At 42.5% G+C, this 14,637-nt stretch overlaps 2 protein-coding genes across 9 annotated transcripts in view; one reads left to right on the forward strand and one right to left on the reverse strand.

Annotated features, from left to right (window-relative positions):
• LOC306976677 (serine protease 57-like) overlaps positions 1 to 14,637 on the forward strand; it is a 119,317-nt gene that overhangs the window by 99,382 nt on the left and 5,298 nt on the right. The gene's annotated exons all lie outside the window — the stretch shown is intronic.
• The window catches only part of celf5a (cugbp, Elav-like family member 5a), a 225,780-nt gene that overhangs the window by 26,806 nt on the left and 184,337 nt on the right, over positions 1 to 14,637 (reverse strand). For 4 of the 8 annotated variants that reach the window (XM_079574683.1, XM_079574684.1, XM_079574685.1 and 1 more), the window contains exons 6-7: positions 13,900 to 14,046; positions 1,209 to 1,374 (exon numbers count right to left, since the gene is read on the reverse strand). In XM_079574683.1, the coding sequence (XP_079430809.1) occupies positions 1,209 to 1,374; positions 13,900 to 14,046 (313 nt within the window). The remainder of the gene's footprint in view (positions 1 to 1,208; positions 1,375 to 13,899; positions 14,047 to 14,637) is intronic. The other 4 variants (XM_079574690.1, XM_079574689.1, XM_079574688.1 and 1 more) reach the window with 2 other exon arrangements.

Here is a 14,637-nt window from a genome sequence, read left to right on the forward strand (position 1 = left end):
AAACAGCTGACTAGTGAATATTTAAGCATGTCATCTCTCCTCCCTTGGCCAAATTTTGATGTCGTAGAGGGAAGTGAGTGTTTAATTTTTCATGGTGAACCACTTTTTCCACTAAATCGAAACACGAAGACACCTGCCTCAACTTAAATGACCCCCCCTTAAGTGGAATTTAATGTACGATGACACAATGAATGACCTGAGTGTCGTGAAAAATGCAGGCGGGGTTATTACTAAAGTTAGTGCATCTAAATCGGCGGCTAAAGACTCCAAGGCGGCAAATTAAAACTGAAATTGCATGTCTTTAGATGGCAGAAATTAATGTCTATTGTTGACTAATTGACTTTGAATTAATTAATAGCACCCAGATGTGAGTTTCATATTCTTAAAGTAAGTTATTTGTGATGATTGATGAAATAAATTTGAACACACTGACAACAGTTCTGGTCCATTACGTTTTTATAGCGAGTGAAACGCAGAGTAAACCCCACCTGAGTCCCATTCGTCATAGACTCCGCTCTTCTGTTAAAGCTGCATTATGCAACTTTTTATGTGGGGAAAAAAAGGTGGTCTTTGTGTGCATTTGACCTTGTAGTGAACTAGCGACTGTGTGAGTGGTCAGCATGGCGCCTTTACTTTCGATCATAGTGGTCTCTAGGACGCTCCAGGATCAGTTGTTTGGAAGGTTTTCACTGCTGACGGACCCTCTCCACAGAAATCCTACAAAACAATTGATCTTGGAGAGTTGTAGAGACCACTGTGAAAGAACGTAAAGGTGCCATACTGACCACTCAGACAGCCACTGGGTCACTACAAGGTAAAATACGCACAAAAAAGAAACTTCTTTTTTCAGTATGAAAAGATGCATACACATGCACCTTTAACTTAAAAGTAGGATCAGCAGGGTATTATGTAGACTTTATCCATTATGTCACTTTGATATGCTGAAAGTGAGTGAAATGGCACACAAAAAACTTAAATAGCTAAATGTCAGGCTTAACTTAATAATTGTCAAATTGTCAGTTGTCAAAGCCATCTTCAAATCAAAGCATGTCTGAAGGCTAATGTGTCTACTTTGGGACCCCGCCACTCTTCGTAAACACTAAAAGGAGGTCTCTTGGTCTATGTGGGACACTTGTTACACCTTGGTATGAAACAGTGTTTGTACAGCACACACGCAGAAAAACAAAAGGGAATGAAAGTGAGCTCACCCAGGGCTTGATGAAACTCACCCGACACCGGGGTCATGGGAGTGGGTGGCAGGCTGTTGATGTTGAGCGCCCCCATCTGGTGGATCTGTGTGGCTGGGAACGCCACGCTGGGTGTGAGGTAACCTCCGTGACTGGCTGCCATGATGGCTGCCTGCTGCTGCATGAGCTAAAGAAGAGGGACAGGGAGAAGTGATGGAGGAGAAAAGATGAAGTTGGGATGGACAGATGAGTCCAAGTGTGAGAGAAGAGAGTGGTCCAGGGGTGAGGGGAGGACAGATGGTAATGAAAAGTACAGCAAGTTTAGGGAAAGAGTTGGACAAAGGCACGAGAGAGACGCCGAAGCGGAGACAAGAGCCGAGCAGAGGGTAGGGCAGAGGGAGGATGAAGTGGAGGGTGATGGATGGAAGTGCAGGGGAAGTACAGAGAAAGTAGAGCGGAATGAAAGAAAAGAGGAGAAAAGAGAAGCCTGTCAACCTCTGTTTAGTGAACGTGTCTGTCCTCCCAGCAGGACGCCTGTCAGACGCAGCACAAACCATTTAATAGCTGTCTGTTGGGTTCATACAAATCAAGCCATTGACATGTGCACATTATCTTTTTCCCTTTCCCGTACGATTGTCAAACACCACAATGGCCCATTTGGCTGCATTGAAATGCCACAGAAGACTTTTGGCCTGAACCGTTCTCTCATTTTTCTGACGCTGTGTGTAATTACAGCTGTTCAAAGGCTCACACTAAAACATTTTCTAGCTTTTTTGTGAGGCTTTAAACCCAGCGGTCTGTCCCTGGACATTTCAGGGTAAAAAAAGTTGTTTTCAGAAAGGCTAACTTTTTGATTTTACTTTGTGCAATCTGCTGTTAAGTAAGCCTTTTGAGCAACAAATGCTATTGGGAAGAAAGTCCCTATCCCTATCGAAAGAAACAAAGTCTCAACAATATTATCTAATAGCATGTTAGTGTTGACTGACTGGCTGAGAGTATACAAAGCATTGTGTTGCATTGAATTGAAGTAAGCACAAAATGGCAAAAAGAAAACCCCTTCAAGCCAGTTGTATTATAAATGCATTTACAAAATATGTAATGGACTCTAATGGTTTGTAAATATCTTATCATATCCTTTAAAGGAATAGGCCACCGTTTTATCCATTTAGAAAATCGACATGTTTAATTTTGTGTAGCTATACTTGGATTGTGTAACTACTACTACTTTAAATAGGGAGAGCGTGGAAGAGCTTGGTCGCGTCAAACCTCACCCCGTTTGGGTCCATCGAGGAGAGGAGGAGAGGAGAGGCTAAAGGCTAACAACAGGTTTGCTGTTTTTGCATGACTGAGCGCACGTGATAAGACCAGACAGGTACGCATCAACTCATCTGAGCTCACGTAAGAACATATTTCAGTATGGAAAAACGGTGGCCTGTTCCTTTAAGTGCACAAGAGTGTGTTGCAAAACTCTATTGAAAATGGGGAAACAGTGTAACGGGCATAGCAATCTGGAGATCTATACCAAATATCCAAAGTCCATGTAGAACAGTGCAGATAATAATTGCTTTGCACTGCTGTTAAAATGAAAAATGTTATCGGGGTTTCCTACAGCCTCCACAACCACAGGAGCGACAAAGTTACAAGCCCGAGTGCGTGTTGTGAGTTGATATTCAGCCGCTGGACAGGCTGACAAAGAGATAAAATCAATATTCTTGTATTCATATGTATTAGCGCTGCTCCCCATCGCGCTGGCCCCATCAGCTCGCACATATGTATGAGGAGCCCACTATTTAAGTTCCCGCATTTGGCCTTAAGTCTCCCTGCGCAGGCAAACCACATGCTGAATGCCTAATTCTAAAGAAAATCCATCAATGTACAATGGCTTTTGCAGCTTGTGAACCACTGGGTTTATCTTAGCGATCAATAATCTTTTGTAGGCGCTGTAGCTGCCCATCAGGCATGCAGACCTGTGTGGCGCAGGAATACAAACACAGTTGGACGGACCCACCTCTTGGCCCTGTCTGTGCATATGTTTATGGGGAGACACTACAAGTATTTAAGCGAGGATTCCAAAACAGATTGTGAACTTTAGATGTAGTCAGTTGAAAAAGGCAACTTTGCAGTCGTTTTATGCTCAGTAGCCATTATGTATCTCATCAGAGCAAGTCATTTGCCTCCAACATTGTACAGTGATTTGTTTAACGTCTGCTCAAAGTACATCAGACTGTCCCATCTTGTGGCTAAATTATCCACTTAAAAATGCAATTTGGCAAAAGGACAAAAATATTCCTGGGATATCAGATGAAATTATGTTTGAGTCATGACTGAGCAAGAACATTTACAATAAATCCAACTATGGATTGTATGCAGTATCAACAAATCTCCAAGTCTTGAGAATAAAGACGTAGAGTGGACAGGACGTTTTTACCGTCTCCAAAACTGAAAAAGTGTGTCAGTGGAGTCTGATGGCCACTCGGAGCAGCGGAAATCAAATTCTTCTGCCACTGGCACTGATGCTAATGACAACATTGCGAGACGGTGCTGGCGGTAGGAGACTGTGGCATTCTGCTTGGATTTGCATGTGGGGACAGTGCAAACGGGAAAAGCTAATTATTTTCCCTCAGTGCCCCTGTCAGCTAACCTGAAAGTGGCTGTCCCGCCGCCGAATGCCCAGCGCTGGCACCTCATCCATTAACCGCGTGCCTCTCCACTGCTATCTATTAACGCCTTTTGTCATTTGCATAATTTTATCAACGTGACAAATGGGGATCATCCATTCCTTTCCAAATAAGATGAATTGAGCCTTTAAGGGGGTTATAGCCGCTCGAGACAGCGAGGGAACAAGAAGCTAAACAAAAGCCAGACACACAAACAAATGCAGAGGTCTAAAGGATGCACTTCTGGTGATTTGGGCATTGGGGTGACGACTGCCCCCTATTAGGATGTGAATAGGCTCTGGACAGGCGACACAATAATCCACTCAGTTTTTCCTCCTTTCTTTTTCTTTTAGGCAAGTCACTGTCGATGGTAAAAGGTTGTGTACATAGGACATTTTGACACTCTAAGAAGCCCTGTCAAAATGCAAATGTTCTGACCTGGTTTATGGTTAATATCTCTGTTATTACTAAGGCTATACTTACAAAAACGTAGTTTAAATATTATATATATATATATATATATATATATATATATATATATATATATATATATATATATATATATATATATATATATATATATATATATATATATATATATATACTATAGTGTATCCGTGTCCCTATAACCAACCAGATTTTCAAAGCATTTTCTTATATTCATATTTTATTTCAATATCAATGAATCGCCCAGGCTCTCGCTTCAGAACTCGCTTCAAGTGTCTCGGGGTCTTGTTCACAAGTGAGGGACGGATGGAGTGTGAGATCGACAGCGCGGCTTTGGCACCAATGCGGTCGCTGTATTTACCTGACGATCTACGTTCCTACCCTCACCTATGGTCATGACCAAAAGGACAAGATCGCAGATACAAGCGGTCAAAATGAGTTCCCTTCGCAGGGTGGCTGGGCGCACCCTTCGAGATAGGGTGAGGACTTGGGAGCTCAGTCACTCGGGAGGAGCTGGGAAGTTGAGCCTTCATGTCAAGGGGACCAGCTGAGGTGGCCCGGGCATCTGTTTCAGATGCCTCTTGATCGCCTCCCTGGGGGGGTGTTCCAGGCATGTCCTATTGGGAGGGGGCCTCGGGGAACACCTAGGACACGCTGGAGGGACTGTCTCTGAGCTGGCCTGGCGTCGCCTCGGGATCGCCCCAGAAGAGCTGGAGGAAGTGTATGTGAAAAGGGAAGTCTAGGCATCACTGACTCAGACTGCTGCCCGCGTGACCCAGTCCCAGATAAAGCAGAAGAAAATGGATGGATGGATGAAGTCAGGGAGTTAAATCAGGACCAGCACTCCATCTGATATTTTGACAAAAACTAATTTTGGATGGCAAAAACACAACCTATTAGAGCAACAAACCAAAATTGGTGTAATAATGAAGTTTAGTATAACATATTGAACAACTGCACAAGTAATTACAATTGAATAGAAATTACAATTTTGTCAATCGCAAAAATCAAATCTTAAAGCCGCCATTTTTTTTTTAGGTGACATAATGGGCTTTGGAAATATCCAGAATATTTAGACCTCCGCCAACTTCTTTCTTACTAATATTCACAGCCCCTGCAAGTCGTATTTTTAGTTGCACTACAAAACTAAATTCATCAGTAGCTCCCCCAATACATGGCTTTAGATGACGCTTAATGTCATCTGATTGTCAAAGGATAACAACTGTGCCGCTTGCTGTCGCTTCGTTTCAAAATTAAAAAGCCGCAAATTGGAAACCCAAGCATGTAATTATGTCAGAATGGCGTGGCTAATACAAACGAGCTTTGATAAAATATAAATAAATAACAGCAACAGTCGAACAGTGTTGACAGAGTTATCAAAGTCGTTCCATTTTACTTGTTGCTCCCCCCCCCCCCACCTCCCCCTCCCCCCTTTGGACTAATTTCAAAGGCGGCGTATTCAAAAGCCATTTTCTTTATTTATGCAGAGGGGATTGAAAATCTCCCCGGTGCAGAATGAAGTGTCCTTTCCTAGTTCCTCGCGCAAAGAAAGGAAGTGGGAGAAGAGAAGAGGAGGGACAAAGGAGAGGACATGAAAAGGCAGCAGGAGTAAGTTCGCCGGGGTTTTTCAGCCGCATTCATTTAGTGTCAGACATCTGCTTTTTTATGGCAACCTGATGGCATTACTCTCCCCTGGTGCCAGCGCGCAATCACCTCTTTATCACATGGCAATTATCTTTGTAGCGCCGCTCGGTGACTCTTGCCACTGTCACATGTGACCCCTTACAGCCCCGGCAGCCGGCAGTGAAAAGGAGGAAGTGGCTAAAAACGGGCGGAGCGGGAAGGCAGAGGGCCAATAAGCTGAGTTATAGGACTCAGGATGAAAGAATGGCCAGATCACTTGTTCCTTTTACATTATCAGTCCACACTGGCATCAATGAATTAAAGCTATGGCAGCAATTAATGTTATCAGGTGTCAAAATGCTGTTTTTTTTTTTTTGGGGGGGGGGGGGGTAATTTGTTTTGAGGCGTTCTAATATTCCCTGTTCAAACGTTTTATAATGAGCTATTATTTCTAAATAAATGAGGTTGTTGTGTCGAGACGAGCAATCGGTGCCAAATCAATATACCTTCCATTAATATGCGCTAATTGCTGTGAATATGCATATGCAAGAGAGACAGGTCATTTGCTCGACAATTTCAGAAAGAAACTCGATTACATCATTATTATCAGTTTATGTTTTTGGCACCACTTACTTAAATTCTTGGAAGCTTCTCGAATTTAATGTTGATTTAAATTTAAAGTCCATTCAGCTTTTTTGTTAAAACAGAGAGAAATAAAAGAGAGAGAGAGAGTGAGAGAGAGAGAGAGAGATAGAGAGAGAGAGAAAAGACAGAGAGAGAGAAAATCGAGAGAGAGAGGGAGAAAGGAGAGAAAGAGAGAGAGAAAAGTGAGAGAGAAAAGAGAGAGAGAGAGAAAGAGAGAAAAAAGAGAGAAGAGAGAGAAAAAAGAGAGAAGAGAGAGAAAAAAGAGAGAAGAGAGAGAGAAAAGAGAGAGAGAAAAGTGAGAGAGAGAGAAAAGACAGAGAGAGAGAGAGAAAAGACAGAGAGAGAGAAAAGAGAGAAAGAGGGAGAAAGGAGAGAAAGAGAGAGAGAAAAGTGAGAGAGAAAAGAGAGAGAGAAAGAGAGAAAAAAGAGAGAAGAGAGAGAAAAAAGAGAGAAGAGAGAGAGAAAAGAGAGAGAGAAAAGTGAGAGAGAGAGAAAAGAGAGAGAGAAAAGAAAGAGAGAGAAAGAGAGAGAGAGAAAAAAAAGAGAGAGATTTAACATGCAAATGTTGCAAATTAATCCTGTGGCTTTAAGTCATTTCAACTGAAAACAATCGTGCTATTGATGAATAAAAAAACAACTTCATTATTGCTAACAGAGAAGACATGAAACTTTATGCCAGTATTTGTTTCATGTGGCCCGGTAACTGCAATAGTAATTGCCATAAAACGGGTCAAAACATCATTCTGGCAATGAAAAGGTAAATATTAATAAGAAAAAAATATCTGTCCTTCAGCATAAGTCCATATTCTGCATAAGGTGTTTACCTTTACTGCAGTACATGGAATATGCAATATTCTAATATTAGTCATGTAAAGGCTACTTGTGGTAGTGCAGATGGAGCAGCATGCTTAAATAATCGTGAAATAGAATATACTTGCACACAGACACGAGCGGGGCCCTTCTGTGGTGTGCTTACGTGCCAGTCACTCAATGTTAACATCAACAACCTGCTCACTAGGATGGACCGGAGAGCCAGCAGCGTATAATCCCCGGAGGAAGTCACAATAATGTCAGAAATTCACCACATGAGTGAAAGAGACAGTCGGGGTAAACTTGTAACATGCTTTTAGCTTTGGGGAGTCCGAGACTTTCCACAACACAGGTAGCAATTAAATTTGACTTGTGTTGCTTTGTGCAGATGTGTGTAGATATTGCCCTCCTTTCAGAATAAAAAAAAAAGTTCTGTTTCAAAGTTTTTCAAGTTTTGTAGATAAAGAAAATCAATTTGTAAATAACCAACAAACAAAAAGAGAAAAAAAATGAAAACACAAGCCCTCGAAAGATCATACAGTAATTCGCATTTAAGTCACTGGAATATACAGTATGAGGAAATACAATATTCAATATGTGTTGATACATTACTAAATCATTTCAACACAATATTCTCCATTAAATGTAAACAAAAATCCTAAGCATCTTAAACACTATACAAGGGCTAGTAAGGCACATATTTCTTTGCTGAAGGCCATTCACAGACTTTTTCTTGCTAGTATATCCAGCACGTAATAAGCTGTTGCACAAGTGTACCTAATATTCTGTCCATTTCGGTACATGTGTGCTGTAGAGTACGCTGTAGTTATGTTTCTGGCATCCTTTCTTATTGGCTGTTGCAAATGGCTCCCTCCAACAGGGGGAGATGTTTCCTAATGTGAGTTTATAGCCGTCATCCTCCCTCTCCTCCGCCCACGCTCTGTCACTATTAGCACCCAGTTAAACCCTCGCTCTCCTCCCATTTATTCATCTGATGCATCTTTTAGGGAGGTGAGCGAGAGCTGCCATTAAATCTCAAACTTCGCTCCTGTCCTCTGACGCAGCATGCGGTCCCGGTGTCAGGGACGCCGTTACAGGAGATGGGGGCGGCTCAAGCAAATTTGCTTCTTCACTAGAGCAGCACTAACTATCACAGAAAAATCTATATCAGTTCATTTATTGCTTCGTATTATTGCTCCTATCGGCTCTCATCCATCCAGTTTTTTAGTTGTACAGTTTAGACTTTGTTTGATTTGCCATGTTTTTGAATTGAAAATGATTCCAGTCTCATCCAAGAGGCTTTGTCAATACGCCTGGATGACTGAGATGACATTTAGTCCAGGTTTAGTCCGGTTTCTTGATTGTATTAACTTTGTCTTATAAGTGAGACAGGTTCGTTTCCTATTTTTAAGATTCTTTTAATCAGACCGTGTGGTTTTCATACATATCAGTTTCGACTGCTCACTTCAGGTTAGTTTCACGGATGATGTGCTGCTGCAATAGTAATGTAAATGAGTAGCACCTTCGCTTATCCATTTGTCCAATTTAAAAGAAAGCACAACAGAAAATATCTTACAGCTGGTTATGTTGCGGCTTAGAGCTGTATTTCAGAATGGATTTACTCCCTCTATGACTCATGGTTTATGCTTGTCGAGTCCGGTTTAGCCGCTGTGTAGATCTAATTAAGGCTAAGGTTTCAGCTCCGTTTTCACCAAAGGCATTTCAACTTTTCCAAGTTACAGTAGAAACGCTGCCTGACCACATCAACAGAGTTTGGGATCAAATGTCATTTTGTTGGTAAAAGGTGTACAGTCAAAAAAAAAGTAAACATGTAAAATCTCCATTGGTTTGCCTTTTTTTTTTTTTTTACACTGAGAATTTGATTCGGTTAACAGAATATGCAATGTAGAAATGAGTCGTCACGCGTTATTTTTGTGATATTGCACACCCCAATTGTGAGGCAGAGAACCATTATGACACTGGAATGAAAAACCCAATGTGTCGCTTCCATTCGCCTTCTGTTTTATGAAATCAGATTTTTTTTTTTTTTTTTCTGTAAATAGGATGTCTCCTGTCCTGTCAGAGCACACCAGTGTATGAGTGTACCCTGAAAATGGCACATTTCTCATTTTTGGCACATGTTGTCACTGTTGTACCCCTCCAATTTGTGTTCGGTGTGCCCCCTCCTTCTCCTGGTTTGACTAAAATCCAATTTACTGCCTGTCAGCTCAACTCTATAATCCTATCCACAGCTGTACTGGAGAGGTGGCTCTTTTTTGAATGTACTTACTGTATCCGGCTGGTTATAGCTATAGCATCGCTCCCCTCTGTCTGTATAGCCCATAGTGAGTGAGCCACCTCCTCCTCTCTTCTTGGCCAGTGGATGCTCTGAGTAGGCGAACATGTAGTGTGTCTTTGGAGATAAAGTCCTTTTTCTGTCACTGCAGGTTTTCAGTCTTGGGGGAATGTATGTGTGGTTTATCTTCCCGTAAAAGCAACATTCGGCGTATCGCACAAGCACATTGGCTGGCTGCAGGGAGCGCGGGCTTCACACTGTGCGCATGTAGCCAGTACTGCGAGTGTAATGTAGGCACCGCAGCGCCGGACACCCACAGTAAAGATAACTAATATGTCCCTTTATTCCACATTATTACACATCTAGCCGTCCGCAGCGCTATTTAGATTCATTATCCAAGTCTTTAGCTGTAGATATGAAAACAAGAAGCGCGCTGATAATCCATTACTGCCTCTTGTGAACTCATTACTTTATCCAACTTGGGTTTATCTCCAAGGCTGCCTCGCCTCGTTTCTTCTCTTCTCTTTTTATTATTACATGGCATCCACAGAGCTACACATGTTTTTTTTTTTACACTTACACTTATTTTTGTTCTTAACTAAAAGGAGCACCACATGACAGCCTCTGCTTTGTGCCATGATCCATGCATTATATTAATTTTACACTCTAGTCCAGTGGTTCTCAAACAGTGGGACATGTTTAAGGGGTACTCCGGGTCCTTTACTTATATCTAGTACTTCAGACTCCTTTTAGACAAAGTTTAGTCCTGATATGATCTCTATCTAGTCCTGGTGTTACTTGGGGGTGGTCAAATGTTTAATTAGGTTATACTTCAAAAATGAAAATGAGAACTATAGATAATTATTTTTTGTGACCAGAAACATGAACAAAACGAATAGTGTGATTTATAATTTATGTTTTAGCCGCTGGTACGAGTGGTTAGTGCTTTTGCCTCAGAGCAAGACGGTCACAGGTTCACTTCCCGGACAGCGCAGACCTTTCCGTTTGGAGTTTGCACGCTTCCTTAACGGCAGGGTGGGTTTTCCCCCTAAGCCAAAAACAACAACCTTCAGTTCGGTAGACGTGATCTAACCTAGTCCTAACCTAACTCACTGCCGTCGCTCACGGCCCCACTGGCATTCGAGCTCAACAAAATACTTTGGCCTGTGTTCACCAAAGACCGGATTGTAATTCATATTACCGCCTCTCCTACTACTAAATACTTCAATAGAAAATTCCCTTCCACACAATCTTATTTATATGCAGAATCTAAACGCAGTACATGCAATTTCCTCAGTAGATTTAATGGTAATTGATTCTCTCGTGCCGGAGCTTCCTCGTGCCTTTGTTGCTTTCACTCAATTTCCCAGCATTGTCATTTTCTATGTGTGAATGCATGAGCAGAAGTAGGGAGCGGGCTGTAGACAAAAAGAGTATTTGCCGAAGAGCGCGCCGGTCTACATCTCGCAGTGTATGAACCGACACGGGTCTATGCCACCATAAATAAGAGTCATGGCCAACCTGAGAGGGGTACAATGGTCTCCCCGCAGACCACCACCACCACCACGAATACCGCCGCTCCAGCTTCAACCAATGGCCTTAAAACATTTGCATTTCTCCACATTTCCTGGGAAAAGGCCGCATTTCATGAATGGTAATGAAGGCGGTGAGTTTTGCTGGAGAGAGGCACACACGAGGAGATGGCCTCGCAATTACTCTGGGATGGTCAATTTGCACATTTCACACCGGCTCCAGTGGCTGTGATATGAAAATGAGGGAAATGGATAAGCCCCCCGCTGGACCCCGGCTAACGTCAACAATTAATTCTGGCATTTAGAAAGTGCAAAGATACGGGGATCTTGAAAACACTGGAAAAAAAAAAATTGAACATGAAAACAGAATCAATTGTTTAGTAATCTTTTCCACAACAAACTAAATATCAGTGCTGGAAGATGGCCAGGTGGGTATGCTGGGCACTTTGGTGGTCTCAGTGCCATTTGCCTCCCATCTCATCAATTTAGCTGCCTCCTGCGCTTCACCCTCTAGCATGCTAAGCTGCACTGTTTCATTAAACCTCAATCTTTAAAAAATTACATATGGAATAAAAATGAGAACTGTTTTGACCATTTTATGAAATATGAATAATTTGAAGGCGACACAGGGGTTGGTATGGGGGCAATAAAAGGCTAAAAGCAGCCAATGATTATACAACCAATATAAAGGCAATGCTCTTTTAAAATGATGGTCTGCTGCCTATAAACATTCATTCATCTGTTTGTTTTTTCTACTGTCTGCTACTCGCATATCACTGGAAACCTTCCCATCTATGCACACAGAGACCGCTTTTTATCAGTGCAGGTTTGAATAGTAAGTACCAAAATAAATGCGTGGGGGGGCCCCTCCTTGGTAAATAAATACAGATGCTTTAATGTGTTTATGCGGCTAGCTCTGACAGATGCCCAGGTTTTTATCTCCTTATTGAATTTGAAGCTTTTTCATTTCCTTAGGTGTGTGTGTGTCTGCGTTACGCGTGTGCTATTCACACATGTGCACGGGCCACAGCGGGGGAAAGAGAAGAAAGTTTGTGTGGGGATAAAGATGCCCATGCAATATTCTGAGTCAAGCGTGGCCCCTGAAGCGTCTTAAGGGCCCAGAGGGAGGCGGCTCGGGAGGGGGAAGTGCAGCGGCGGCGTAATAGAGGGTATAGGAGGGGGGGGGGCTTTGGAGGCTGTCTGAACTTATCAAAGGGACTGGGGGTCTGCTGCTCCGGCCCGGGATGCAGAGGGGTTACAGGGGCCGAGGTGCAGGGGCGCAGAGGGGAGCTGATGAGCGGGATGAAGCGGAGAGCGCGTGGGCGGGTGGGTGGGGTCTACGTGCCCGGGATATTCAATGTCCACATATAATGGTACAGCAGCAATGCGAAAACGGACTATGCTATCGATGAAGGATTTTTTTGATTAATTGATGAAGCAAATCTTCACAGTGATTCCTGACAAACTGCATTGTTTTCGATGAGGAGTTTTCTGTGTCATTATTGGAATTCTGCGCTTGCAGATTTACAGGCACCTGCATTTTATTTATTTATACATTTGTTGTAAACACGCCACACCGGACTGTAGCTATGCGCAAATTTCCATTCGCTGACCTGAACTCGCTCCCTCACAAACGCGCTCATTCAATTTAGCCTGGAGAAGGAACCCTATAGTACATGTTTTTAGTAGTAGGGGAAACTGGATCAGCTGAAGGAAATCGAAGCAGGCACAGGGAGAACATGCAAACCTGCCGGGCAAGATGTATAGAGAACAGGAACAGTGATAATTTTTAAAGCAGTACTAAGTAACTTGTTTACCTTAATAAATCCTTTTCATAGTTCCTCTGGGGGTAACACTAGTGTTAATGGGATGATTGGGGGGTCTTTCATCTCCCCCGGTGTCCCTGGCCAGAAAACCACACTTGCAGCTTTCCCTGCTCCGACCCGGAGCAACCAATACACACTAAGAGAATTACAAAGAAGAAGCTAACAGGCTAACGGACAAAGCTAACTGCGGGCTAGCGCCACTTAAACAGCATTTACAGCCAAGTTTGAGTGAAAAAAATTATCTCCATTGTGTAATTGGATGTATAATATCCCTCTCTCCCTTTGTCTTATCTGTCAGCGTAGTATTTACTCTCACGGACAATTAATGAGTAAAAAACTGCACCATGCTACAATACCTGCAGTGGTGCTTATGGCCTCTTGGGGCATGAGTTACTTAGTACTGCTTTAAGCCAGTCTTTTTGGTATGCAGAGTAGAGGACACAGGAGTGACCAAAAAATAAGGTATGTAACAGTTTACACCAATACATGTGTGTAGCATTTTATCTATGAAATCAAATCATTATTCTAGTGGCATTTCATTCCCTTTAGCTCAATGATTCTCAACTGGTTCAGCATCAGGGTCGGGAGAATATTCATTACAACGTATGAAAAACTTACTGTATTTTCCAGCATATTATTGTTGATTCAAGCATTAAATCCAGCTATAAAGCTGAAATCATAGTCAAAAGAACTCGCACGTGTCATAAACAATCTAAAGTTAAGTAACCCAATAAGTCAGCCAAAATGCCAATGGCCATTTTTTTTTTTGTGTGTGTGAGAATCTTAAACATCTGTCATGTCTCTACTAAACGCTAACAGCTTAATGTGTGTCCGTTTGACTTCTACTGTGCGAGGCATATGTCTTTTCCAACTCACCGCATGTGCATACGAGCTGTAGGTGCTGAAGGGGAGGGCGATGGCGGGGTTGAAGATGCCGAACTGCCCCACCATCTGCTGCATGCGTCTGATGGTGCGCTCCTTATCTGTGTCGGCAAACTTCACCACCAGGCTGGAGGAAGCGCCCTGGGAGAGGGAGAGCAGAGAGAAGACATGGACCATTGACCTTGCCGTACTGCACATAAATTTAATGCAAATAGTCACACATCAGAGGAGAAGGAGTGGATGGAAGCATTTGCATATGTGGGCTTTTTATATGTTACGTGTGTTTTCAAAGCATCTCTTACAACCTCAATAATGGAAAACCACACACACGGCACCATGTTAGATGTTGAGCTATGATATTCTAGCATTGCATGAAAAAGACCAAAGAGTTGAGGAGGATGAGAGGGAAAAAATGGCAATTTAGTTTCATTTTTGAACAGCAGAAGATTGTGTATGCACATTGTCTCTGCTCTTTTGGAATTAGTGCTATAAGAGTGAGACAAACATGTGCATAAAGAACAGTGTTACTTATTATTTGTGATTTCTTAATATGCTTCTCTTCATTAGCAGCCACAACAGCCCCAGTTAACATCAATACTCAGTGAGCTGATCTAATTGTGTGTCAGAATGACTGGCTTTTCAGATACAACATCATCGCAAATTTGTACAGAGCATCATCCTTTTCCTTGTGACTGGCATACCGAAGCAGGAGCCTGGCAGAGATGGAAAGAA

The sequence above is a fragment of the Gobius niger genome, assembly GCF_951799975.1.
Source record: "Gobius niger genome assembly, chromosome: 17".
Classification (NCBI taxonomy): Eukaryota; Metazoa; Chordata; class Actinopteri; order Gobiiformes; family Gobiidae; genus Gobius; species Gobius niger.